This window comes from Fistularia commersonii, chromosome 7 (assembly GCF_037954325.1).
Source record: "Fistularia commersonii isolate RoL2024-O1a breed Wild chromosome 7, RoL_Fcom_v1.0, whole genome shotgun sequence".
Lineage (NCBI taxonomy): Eukaryota > Metazoa > Chordata > Actinopteri > Syngnathiformes > Fistulariidae > Fistularia > Fistularia commersonii.
Genome location: NC_141290.1, coordinates 11931520 through 11944412, shown reverse-complemented (window position 1 = coordinate 11944412; position 12893 = coordinate 11931520). Strand labels below are relative to the sequence as shown.

Below are 12893 nucleotides of genomic sequence, written 5' to 3'. Positions count from 1 at the left end.
AGCAAAAAAAAAGGAGCTCCAATTGTTGCTATCCATCAAGGGTTGCCTGGTACAGCTTGTCTTTGCCAGAATTACCTCAAAAGTGTTTTAATATCAATAACCTCCTATATATTATTCATGGTCAAATTACAACGTAGTATCCCAATTTGAAGATCTCTGCAAAACTCAATAAAAATTTCTCCTTAGTACACCAGCTATTTGGGCCAAAAATTATATTATGCTGACCACCCAAACAAAATGAATAGATTAAAAAAGCAAATTAAACAATAGCAATCCATCCATCCATCCATCCATCCACCGTCTGCCGCTTATCCTGCACTCAGTGTCGTGGAGGATGCTGGAGACTATCCCAGCTGTCATCGGGTGAGAGGCGGGGTACACTTTGGCCTGGTCACCAGTCAATCGCAGGGCCACATATGCACAGAAAGAAGCGTTCACTCATTTGGGGCAATTTTCTCTATTAACCTGCTGCATGTTTTTGGACCAAAGGAAACCCAGGCAGGCACAGGGAGAACATGTAAACTCTACACAGAAAGGTCCCCTTGTCAGAATCAAACCCAGGATCCTTCGTGCTGTGAGGCTGAAGCACTAATCCCTGCACCACCGTGCCGCCTACAATAGAAAAATATTGGTCTTTTTTATAATTACTGTGCTGATATGAACCGTGTTAACTGATTGAATGTGTTGTGAAAATGATCAATGAAGAGGAAATGGCGAAAAGTATTTAAATTTGTTTCTAAGATTGTCAAAAACTTTTATCTCTGCCTAAGTTCGGACACCTGACACGTTCAAGAGGCTTGCACGTACCCTGCTTGAGGCCCACACTAGGGCTTCAGCAGGTTAGCAGCCAAACACTGCTGTAGAAAAATCACTGATGTTCTAAATGGAATTGTGACTAGATATAGATGTGGAACTTTTAAATATTAAAGACAAAGAATTGTGATTTGATAATCTTTTCATTTTTATCGTAAACTTGAGGAGAACTTGAAAAAGAAAGGATGGCCCAACAAAAGAAGCTGTTTGAAATAGAATCCTAGTACCATAGGTGAACTAAACAGCATCAAGCCTAGGTGCAATGAAAAAAGTTTAAAGTTGTTTAAGTGCTCATGGTTCAAGTTTGTTTTTCTTTCCCACTAAACCAACCCATTCTTAAATTAACCATAGTTCTTTTTGGCAGCGAATTGTACTACAAACACTTGAATGTATTTTAGATCAGTTACTTTGTGAGTGGTTAGTCAGTGCACAATATATCCATTTAAAGCATCAGCTATTTATACAATGTGAATCATAAAGTGTGCTACAGCATCATCTGGAATCTTCTCATAAATGTTCCCAGTGGTCACAGCAGGAAAAACACAGGTGTAAACACTAAACATCGTCGATGGCTACATTCCAATAAGTGGATCAATGAGCCAGTTTGTGCAACCGGGGCGTTGGCACACCTGCACATCTAAACTGGTGTACGCAGCCATGTTTAATGTTATTAGCTGTATGTGTTTTTGATAGATTACAAAAACACAGAGGTTACAGCTGTCTGTTAGATGGTGAAATACCCCATGTTTTCTTGGTTAGGCATTGCTTGGTGGTAAGGGTAATTCAAACTATTCCAGTGTTTTCATTTAAAATAAGAACAACAACAAAAAAAAACATTCATGAATGAGATGCTTATTTCACTGACAGATTTGCTTTCCACTCTTGCACCTTTTTTCCAAACAGGTGTGTTATATTTAAACATTGCTGGTATTTTGAAGATCTTTAAATATTCTTTAAAGGTACTTAAAAGATCAACCTGTTGAGTTTAAAGCTGTACTTTCCATTTCTTCTCCAAGATATGTGCCAAAGTAATTTTCTCCAAACAACAGGACAATAATAGACAAGCATAGGACAGGCGGAGGGAAAACATTCTGTAGTGTAATTTAATTATCTCTTTAAACCCTCTAAAATCCCCAAAACTTAAATCTACAGCAAAGCATGTTTTTAATACTGACCTAAATCTCTGTAGCTGCTGATCTGAGATCTGAGCAAAGGACAGAATTTTAATATCTTTAAAAGCATAGAAACACCTTTCTGTTCAACCTGGTTTTTATATTTTTTGCATATTTATTATATATTATAATCATTTGTTTTAAGTTACAAAAAATGTTCTACTGGATTAGTCACATTTTTTTTAGAAATGTACATCTTTGTTTTGGTTTTAATCATTTGATTTAATATCCTCTCTTATATTATTGAAGAAATACTTTTTATTTCATTTGATCAACTGTTTTGGGATTTAGTTGCTCATTAAACTTATTTAAAATCTCTTTTTTTTTTTTACAATTTCCATTTTTCATCTTGCCCTGGGTTTCAGGAGCAGAATTGCTTCTGTTCCTCTTTTAATGAGATATTTTCCCGTCAAATAATTAGTCATTGCTTTGGGCATGTGTGGCTGGTTTGCTGTTTTCTTGACTGACGCACTAGAAATTACATTTTAATCGTAAAAGTTACAGATTGAAATAAGTCTGCTTGGTTGTTTGACAAGGGGATTGGAATTTTTTTAATGTCTGCTATACAGATATGGGAAAATACGATTGTTTTACATCTTGCAGGATTAGGCATCATTGTTTGGGGATAATACTTGACCATTGCTGACATGGTGAATTGTTTTGTTTGTTTTTTGGTTTAAAGCAACATACAATATTCAATATTGAAATTGTCATTTAGATTTAAATGTTACCGCATATCAGAGGCTGGAAATATCAGAGTAGGTTGAGACAGTATTTGATGGATTTTAACATGCCAATATTGATCTGTAAAAAATTCAGCTAAGCCAGTATATACTGTATATCAAGGTGAAATTTGGGCCTTTTGTGGCTTTATCAGTATCTGTCCATCAGAGTGCTGCTCGATCAGCATGGATCACATTTCCACATACAAAGACAAGCACTAGGTTGTCAACATGACAACACAGATAATAGTCAATATACTCTAAAATACCAGGGCTACATAACATAAATACTTGCACGTCTTTCCATCTCACACACAAAGAACCCCAAAAGAGGAAAGAATATATTCTTGCCAATCTTTTATTAGTAAACCAATTGACATTTCCCTTTTTACACACTTGGAAATACAGTGGCAACAAATGTCTTCAGGCATTTCGTTACAATCAATATTAATCATAGTAAAAAGCTAAATACGATAACTACAGTGCTGATGTTATTACTGTAGATATAGAGGTCTACTGTGCTACCACGGCTTCGAATAGAATATCCTCATTGATTTGGGTGCAACATGATGTTCAGTATTTACACTGAAAAAATATACATAACATAAACCAATCATATTCCCAGGTCCAGCCCAAGACTATTGGCATTTTTCAATGTAAAACTGGTACACGTAAAGTCCATCCCTTCTGTTTGCAGACAAGAGGAACTCATTGACGTCAATCCAGCCTCCATTATCAAACTTCAAAACATATGAAAGCAATGATGTGATTTGCACTCTAAATCAGTATATTACATCAACAATAAAAAATGGTTAGTAATATGTGGTGCAGTAAAATGGCTTTGACATTGTTGGCACCATGTCCCTCACTACAATAAGAACTGAGAAAACAGTCGAGACCTAAAATAACACCGATAGAACTTGCAGAAACCTGACACACTTACAATACTATTCATCATCAAGTGATTTCACAGAGAATTTAATTGTCTGCATATAAAATGTCACTAATATGGGTGGAATAATGCAGTCAGTCAAAGTACTGCTATCAATGCCATTGTGATTCCCTTTGTAATAAAATAAACGCAGAAATTATAGCAACTACTCGGTAGAAGTAACATGAAGTCAGTGGCTGCAGCTTAGGTTTGCATGGTACTGAACGTCCCCATAACAATATTAACATGACAAACCGCAAAACAGCCATCGAATCAGAATTAAATATGAACCATTATCCACTGGTGAGCCTGAGTTGAAAGGATCACATTTTTTGCAGATGCTCCACTGTGTGACCATCTCTTTCCATTTTGCCTTTCTCTATATACTATTGCACCCTCTGAGGAAATCCTCAAAAGAACGTCTTTGTTTATAATGCATGATTAATAGATAGAAAGAGCACTTAGTCAGTGTTCATAATTAATCCCACATCTGTATTTTTGGCAACCCCGGACAGAACTGAGAACTAGAGAAACATAATGGTTTGAATTAAGACAGGAATTTCAGAAGTCCAATTTCAAGCATATTGAGTATTGTGTCAGAGCTATATATATATTTTTATTTCTTTTTTCTTTTTTTAATAGGAGGTGACGGGAGTCTGTGGAAGCTGCTTTCACTGCATAAACTGCTGTGCCTGAATGAAACATGTGCAGTAGCTAAGAGTAAAAAAAAAGGATGAGGTTCACTGAGAGGTCAACATGTCGAAATAGTGCCACGTCCAACTTTGCAAATTCAGATCCCGATTTTCCCCACAAGGGTATGGTTAACAGATCTATTCGCTCTTATTATAGACAAGGTAGTAAAAATTTGGGCAAGTGCAAAAATGTTTATGGGGCAATTAAAGAATTTGGCAAGACCAATCAAAACCTCTGCTGTGAGACGGCAGTAAGGTAGCAGCCTTAGAGTCAAAGGCAGAGGGCTTGCCAGGAAACAGTTCAAGTGGGATTTAAAAAAAAAAAAAAAAAAACAGAAACAAAAACCACACACTAACACTGGAATACAACAAGCAAGAAGCTGCACAGTGTGACAAGTCAAACCCAGGGTTCTAGTCACACCACTGCTCTTTTAACCGTGTGGCACACATTAGCAACTGGGACTTTCATCAACATATTAATGGGAGAATTATCAGCATTTTCTGAAATGCTAAATCGTTGCAGAAGTGATAAGTGATGATCATAATATCCTTACAAGCTGAAGGTTGACAACAATATAGAAAAATATGTTGGTATCCTCACACCTTCAGTTTTTGGGTTTGCAGTTTATATTTTAACGAAAAAAAACAACAAAAATATAAATGTGAGAAGCCATGAACACTTCATAGCTTTTGGGTTTGCCTGCAAATAAAAGAGTGGCAGTTTTTGACAAATATCTCCATCCTTCAAGAAAACCCTAATATTTGACATTAAAGTCGTATAAAAAAATTATTGATTGCACACACTTAAAATGGACAAGTGCAGAAACAAACCAATATATTTCATAAAGAAAAACCCAAGTGACCAATAATCTAAAATTAAAAAAAAAAAAAAAAGGCAGACGTTTGGACTGAAAACCTTTTTCAGAATATTGTGATCATCTCATCAGTCAATAAAACAGGGTAAATCCATTGTGTTGGCATCCAAATTATTCCTTACAAGATCTTAGAAACACTTAGTTGTTTAAAAAAAACACACAAACACACACACACACAGAAAAGGCAATAAGTTATCAAAGTTATTTGGTGAGACTCAAACCCACTTTCCTTCAGCTTTTGGCCAAAAAATAATGCACATGGACAAAGGATGACTGCATTTTCTCCTGAAGTTCTTCAATCTGATTTGAAGTTCTGAAGCACCAAAGACTCTTTAAAGAGGTGAGAAGAATTGTTTGTGGCCCCTTCATAAACATACCCGGGTTTGAAGGTAATGGATGCTGTCAATGCTCTATAAACCTGATGTGTTTCTCTTATCGTGCAATTTCAAATGCTGGTGATGGTTGACAGTCATTTACAATGATCTGCATGATGATCTGCCGGCGTGTGTATGAAGCTGAACATAAAAGATCGGCCGATGGACGAAAGTTACTCGGGGGTCACAGGTCACGTGAGAGGGGATGCCAGCCTCATCAGCAGCACGTCCTGCGAGACTCTGACGCTTGTCGTCCCAGTTTGAAACCTCTGCCCGAAGTGCTTCCTGTTGCGTCGACGACTGGGATGCGCTTACCTGTACGGAAATAAGTGCGTTTTCATCTGGAGCATCAGGCCTTAATGGTTTATAGATTACATAAGTTATTCCTCCAGTGGTAAAAAACAAACAAACTGAAAGGAAGAAAATGCCTGTATAAACTGAAACCCTTTAAATACAATATGTAAATACAATTAAATCTTTTATAAAGTAAAAAAACAGTCTACACAAGCACTAAATAGTTTTTAAAATGTGTTTTTTTGATTTAAGTAACAATTTTGATCTTTTTATCTTATGTTACCATCTGAGTATATTCACTACTCCCAATGCACTCCACATATTATCATACTACATGTAAAGCACTGACTTCTAAAAAAACTGGTTTTCATATGAGGTTGACACTGCTGGTAGTATAAACAACTAAAACTTCATTTAAACTAAACCAACATTTTTTAATGTTACAATTTTGAATCTATTTTTTTTAACAGTTATTTTTATGTCTTGTCACATCTTCTGTCTAATTCCTCTTGTTTTCATGTTTCACATTGTATTAATATTTTTTTGATGAAGCACTGATATACATCCTTTTGTTGAAGTTTACATCATTGTCAGCGGTCAACAATGAGCATCATGTTATCCTTCAGCTTGCTGAGACAAAAAAATGACCAATATCTTTAAAATACTGGTTGATGTTATTACTTCTGATTTAATGAAACACACTCACTTATCTCTATAAACACTTCATTGATGTTGATGGCATTTTTGGCGCTGGTTTCCACGAAGACAGCATGAATAGAATCGGCATAGTCCTTGGCGTCTTTTTCTGCAACTTCCCTATGACCATTCAAAGAAAAAAAATGTATCTGTTGCAGTATCGACAAATAGAGTTTTGATATGTGCCTGGTTAGACATCCATCCGCCACAGTTTTTCTGCAGCTAATGGATGGGAGACTGCCCAATTTCATGAATGACATCAGTATGTCAACCAAATATGTACATCCTTGCTTCAAAAAGTCCATAAAAATATAAAGGATGTATATGGTACACAATGATTACTAAAATTTTTACAGACTATAATTAATTATGGACAAGGAGCAATTTTGTGTGTTTGTGGAAAAAAAGGTTTTCATTCTTATTCTTTGCCATGAGTCAGAAATTTCCGTGCACTGAAAGAGATTTATATTTTTTGCACAAGGTGCGCAGTATGTTGCACAATCCATATTGCACATGTCCCATCATTACACCAGCTTTGCTCATTACGTAAGTAACCTTAAAGTCGGCCTCACCTGGCATCTGCTAGGTCACATTTGTTACCCGCAATGGCGACCACTATGTTGGGAGGGCCATGCTGGCGAAGCTCTTTGACCCAGTTCTTCAGCGTCTGGAAGGACTCCTGGTTGCAAAAAATGTTGAAAAAAAATGAACAATAAAAAAGGAGCATGCAGAGATATTAAATCAAATAATTGATCCTAGGAAATGTTTACTCACTCGCACAGAGATTTATGGTGAACAGAGGTTTATGGTAAACAATACACTTTGTTAAAAATAAGTTACATAAAAATATAAAAAAAAAACCAAAAGGGCTTTATCTGCATGACAAGACAAAGTTTGCCAAGTCTTAGGGCCAAATTGTGAATAGCGGGAGCTTTAAAAAGTCAAGAGGCCTGTTTAATACGCTGCCAGCTATCTTCACACTCAATTGATCGGTTCCATTTTCGAGGTTTTTCATCCTCTTTAATGTGATTTTTTTTAAATGGAATCTGACTATAATGGGACTGCTCTGCTTGAGACAAAACAGGACATTTTCAGGTAATCATCATAGTCGTAGCCAACAGCAGTAGGCATTTTTCCTTTTACCTTTTTTAGGTCCTTTTATGGACCCAACAAACTGACATAAAATAAAAATCCTTAGACACCACCTTCAGTGGGAGCCTCATGTTGCTGTTTGATATAACTTCTAAAAACGAAAGATACTGCCATTTAATAATTCAGGCTTGGACGTCTGCTGTAAGCCTTCCCACAGATTTCTACAGATCACTTTCCAGAACTGTTTCTGGACATTTTCAGCAACACTCTATCAGATCTGACAGATGGGGATTGTTCCAAAGCAATACATTTCCCCTCTTTCAGAAGTGGTCAGTCTTTATTGGGACAGCAGGTAAAATTGATTTTCAATCTACGAATCATTCCATTGATTAGATTTAAACATTTTTTTAAAGAGTAACATGCAAAAAGAAAGGTGAAAAAGATCTCTTGAAACGAATAACTAATTGGTTTTCTCATAAGCATAAAAGAACATCTTTTTTTGAGGTGTGGAAATATGACTTTCATTTTCAATGAAGACAAACAATGATACCACTCAATTGCAGAATAAACTGAGAGGGGAGAAAATAGGAGCATGTCAAATAATTTCATGGATAACACAAGATTCTCCAGGAAAATGTCACATTATCTCCATTTCATTAGTGTTTTCCAGGAATGGAGAATGAGGTTTTTGCAAATCTAACTTTATTTTCAGGACACGTGGGAGCCCGGTGTTGTATCTGTCAAGTATATTTTTGATTATTCACATTTCAAAGTATTCTGTGATAATGCAGTATTCTTTTACATTGATTCAAGGATCCTCTGCTAAAACATTTTGGGGGCCCCTATCCCACACAATGAAATCCCCTGTGTTAATGAATGAGTTTTTAAGAGTTGCTAATAAGTGCATTTCCCCCTGGTTCCTTTCCTTCAGCTACACTAAGTAAACACAGGCAACTGTTGCTTGTAGTTTATATCTTGAGGAGTTCTAAGCATGGTAAAGTAGCTCACCAACATTTTTTTTTTCCAATTTTTTTTTTTCGTGTTGCGGACAAGAACCCCAATTTCCCACAAGGAAACAAAACCACTGTACTGGGAATATAGCTGGTGAGGAGAGAAAAAAAAAGGGGGAACAATACCTCTTTTGTGATGTCATAAACAATGATGGCTGCGGCCGACCCTCTGTAGTACATCGGTGCCAGAGCGCGAAACTATGTGAAGACAGGGAAAAGCTGGGTCAGCGGTGATAAGTAACGCTCAATACCATTTCTTCGGGAGCGGGAGGAGACAAGATGTTCAGTTTTGGACAAGAACAAGCTGGTGACATCACAGGATCTGCGGCATCAAAACCATGTGAAAATGAACACGGCGTTCGGGGTACAGAGCATGTCTCTCCATTTTTTTTTCTCCATTTTCGGCCAGGAAAAGGAACCAAAAACATCATTACCATTTAATTGTTCTCATATATTTTTATACCCCATAGACCGACAAGCAAGTATCAAGGCTTTTCATAGATTATGGCTAATCCATTACGCAGGCATCGACTTACAGTGGTTACGTCACTGAGCTTCATTAGGCACAGTAAAATCAACTGTAACGAACTCGAATGCGTCATCAAAATAAAGCAAAGAAAACAAGAACAATATCACCCGGTTTTAGGAGCGAATAACCGAAGTAGTTCAATTCAATATTGAAGGAGAGTAAGTCTTTCCACCAAGACTTCACACATGTGGTAGCCATCAAGAGAAAGATGAGCAGAATGTGTCAAAGACTGTTAATGTTTTGACATTTATGGAAAACTATACATTTGATCTTAACCCGGTGCATCGCAAAGCCCTCGCTTAAATCGAAAAAACGTGTGCGAAATTACTAACGACGTGCTTGGGAGGCGGAGGTTTATGATTTTTGCCAGATTTTTTGGTGTTTTTTCCCGGTAAAATACTTTCCAAAGCATGGTATAAACCTGGTTTGGGCTCTTAGCTGCCACAGAATTTTAATAAATGCTGCTCTTTATAACACAGTCTGAAGGGGACAATGAGGTTAAATCACACTTCAGCATCAATTAGAGGTATGTGAGCAGTCAAGGTTTCCATGGAACTTGTCAATTGCCAAGTAATAGAAATACAATTATTAGTGGTTATCTGTGTTTTTACAGTAAAACTGCAGATTTACTCTGCTCACTGTTTAAATCAATATGCTCTCAAAATTTAGATGCATTAACATCTCATGACCAAACTTTCTTGGTTCTACAGGGACAGGGGAAGCAATTCTGTTTCAAAACATTGATAATAAAAAAATTAAAATGAAAAGCTTTTTGAAACCTTACAAATGTAATGACTTTTTTTTTTTCTTCCAATTTTTGTTGGCATTATCTTAAAATCAAATACCCAAAGCCTTGGCAACCCACTGATATCTTCAAGGCTAATAGAAAACTGCTGATGTGCTGAGAATATGCATTCATAATTCAAACACTTCAGCAAATTTGAGCCTTAACTTTTGACAAATATGCCTCCAAGTTGCAAAGTTGTGATTGTTTCCCATGCACAGTTCTTAAACTGCGAAAATATTTTGGCCTTTCCAGCTTAAGGTGCTAGCTTTTGCTTCTCGTTGCAGAAATTAAGAATATCACAACCGTGAACCAGAAGTTTTCCAATATTTGTTTTACAAAAAAAAAAAATCTCAATAAGATCATCACTTGTAATGACCCTGCTTTCACGCCGGTTCTATTTTCCTTTATAACATGATGGGATAAAGTATCAATCTTGAGGTGACGCTGTTAACTCAGGAAAGCACACATTCCACATAATTATAGTTGTTTCTGGCTCAGATGTTCACCAATGGGATTCCAAATTGGGAGATTTGGCAGGGACACTGAAGAGATTGCTGTCTGTTTCTTTGGCTAATGTTGAGCTGCAACACCGCCAGTCTTGTGTGGTCTATCTCTGCCTTAATCCAAAGCGCACTCACAGTGAAGCCAGGTGTCTGGCCACATAACAGTCCAGAAAATAGCCACAGCAATGCCCAGTAAAGTGTTGATTAATTCCTAAAACCGCATGCAGGGCGCAAAAACAAAAATTAATTCTGCCATTCCGCTTCGATGCAGCGCTGGGGTTGTTTGTTTTCGGTGAGAAGAAACAGTCACAGGAAGAGGCCCCGAACGGGCTGTGTATAGGTGGGCTCACGCAGGCTCTCTAGGCCTCATCTGGTCAAGACATACAGATTGTGAAATGAAGAGGACACAAAGCTTCCCGTGTGTGCCTCTGTCACCCCCACCCGTGTGCATGGGCTTGTTTTGTGTCGCCCCCTCTCAACTCGGCGGATTTAACTGGCCAAAGCCGTGCAGAGGTTAGCAAAGTGGCCATGAAAGGCTTCAAAATACCACAGCAGCTTTGTATGAAAACAAGCACCCACGCACATGAGAGGAATGTCACTACTTTTCAACTTACAGATGTGAAACACTTGGGAGAGGGAAGTGTTTGGGAGGGGGGGACTAACGGAATAACACAATGGACATAAAGTAAACACAAAAGAATTCAAGGAAACATTTCACTACTATTTGAACGAAATGAAATCGAAAAAAGGGACATCCTGATGTGTAGTGGCAGTGACGAAGACATTGTCGCGGCCAAAAACTGCATAGAATTCACTGGCTCATCTCATCTTAAAACAGGACTCCTTTTATGTCCCCTGGAAGCAATGGAGAAGCAGAGACCCCAGGAGGATGGGGAGGAGGAGGATAAAAGACAATCGGCGTCTTATCTCACCTCTCTGGAGAGGAGAACAGCGGGAAGAAATCATTACAGCAGCAGGGGATTGTGCAGGGGAAAAGGAGAAGCATGTTAAGATAATGGGAAGTAAAGGGAAGGAGTAAAAAGCGAAAGCAGTTCCTCAAGCTGCAGACTTTGATTTGGTGTTTGGATGGTTTTCAATCTTAAAAGTTTGACTGAAATATTAAGAATGCATTTCTCACTTCAATGCACAATTATGGCTCAAGTCCTATACTTAAGCCATCAATGTCATCAAAGCTAAATACTTCGAGACCACGAGTAATAAGTGCTGCCACACTACATGTAAAGAAGTAATACTCTTTATATGACATAATGTTTAGAGTAGAGAGGAAGATATAGAAAAGAAGAGGCAGAGCAAAGATGACGCAGAAGAAGCAGAGATATATTATAAACTCCCTTTTCAGCTACAGGGGCACAAAGGGAAGGTGATGTTCAGTTGGCAGTGCAACCTATAGAAAAGTAAATGTTGCCCCCTATCAGAAATAATGCTTAACTGCACTTTCCTGAGGAGGGGGGGGCCAGGGTGGATCTAATGCAATTTCATCACTTCCTTTCAAACAGACCGATAAATCAAGTCATGATCATTGATTATTATTCTGTACTCAAACTGACTCAAAGTCATAATCTATTTAAAAAAGAGAAACAAGCAAAAAAAAAAAAAAAAAAAAAACATTCTAAAATATTCATAATATTACTAACCCGCTCCTGTCCTGCTGTGTCCCAGATCAGGAACTTGTGTAACTCGTTTTGGTGTTGCACTGTCTTGGTCATGAAAGACGCCCTGATAGAGAGAAACAGCCTTGTCACCAGTTGTAAGCCATTTATTTAATGACACTTGAATCTTAATTTAAAAACACACATGCCCCCCCACACATACACACACACACTCAAAAATGTGGAAATTCCTTTGTAATTTGAAGGGATTACATGATAAGGTAATAGTACAAAAATCTAGAAAAGTCATATTCATTATCACAAGTACAACTGATGATTTTCAGATTAATTTCAAATCAGTTCTTTTGTTAATGTACTGGCAACTGTTAGATCTTTAAACACTCGAAGGACAAAGATCATCACAAAATGACGCATTCAGACCCCTCCAGCTTATTTGATAAGATCTTCAGTCTAAAATGTATTAAATCCTGGGTGCCCATACTTTTTTTGGCTTGGGAGCTACTCTTAAAATGACCACGTCCAAATGATCTACCAGCAATGAGTATGTGTGTGTGTGTGTGTGTGTGTGTGTATGTATATTTATATATATATATATGTAGTGTGTGTGTGTGTGTGTGTGTATGTGTGTGTGTGTGCGTGTGCATATGAATTGTTTCCCTTGCATAACAGCATGAACATATATGGCACAATATAATTGTGTACATTTTGGCCATTGCCTTACTATGACATCTTGCACTGAATGGACTCCGTCAACTATCAGGCAGCCCAGCCT

At 37.5% G+C, this 12893-nt stretch overlaps 1 protein-coding gene across 1 annotated transcript in view; it reads right to left on the bottom strand.

Annotated features, from left to right (window-relative positions):
- Nucleotides 1–3049: 3049 nt before the first annotated feature.
- rab22a (RAB22A, member RAS oncogene family) overlaps nt 3050–12893 on the bottom strand; it is a 12018-nt gene continuing 2174 nt past the window's right edge. Inside the window, exons 3-7 of the mRNA XM_086149822.1 lie at nt 12146–12227; nt 8798–8869; nt 7142–7248; nt 6580–6689; nt 3050–5894 (exon numbers count right to left, since the gene is read on the bottom strand). Coding sequence (XP_086005948.1) covers nt 5797–5894; nt 6580–6689; nt 7142–7248; nt 8798–8869; nt 12146–12227 — 469 coding nt within the window. The 3' untranslated portion in view covers nt 3050–5796. The remainder of the gene's footprint in view (nt 5895–6579; nt 6690–7141; nt 7249–8797; nt 8870–12145; nt 12228–12893) is intronic.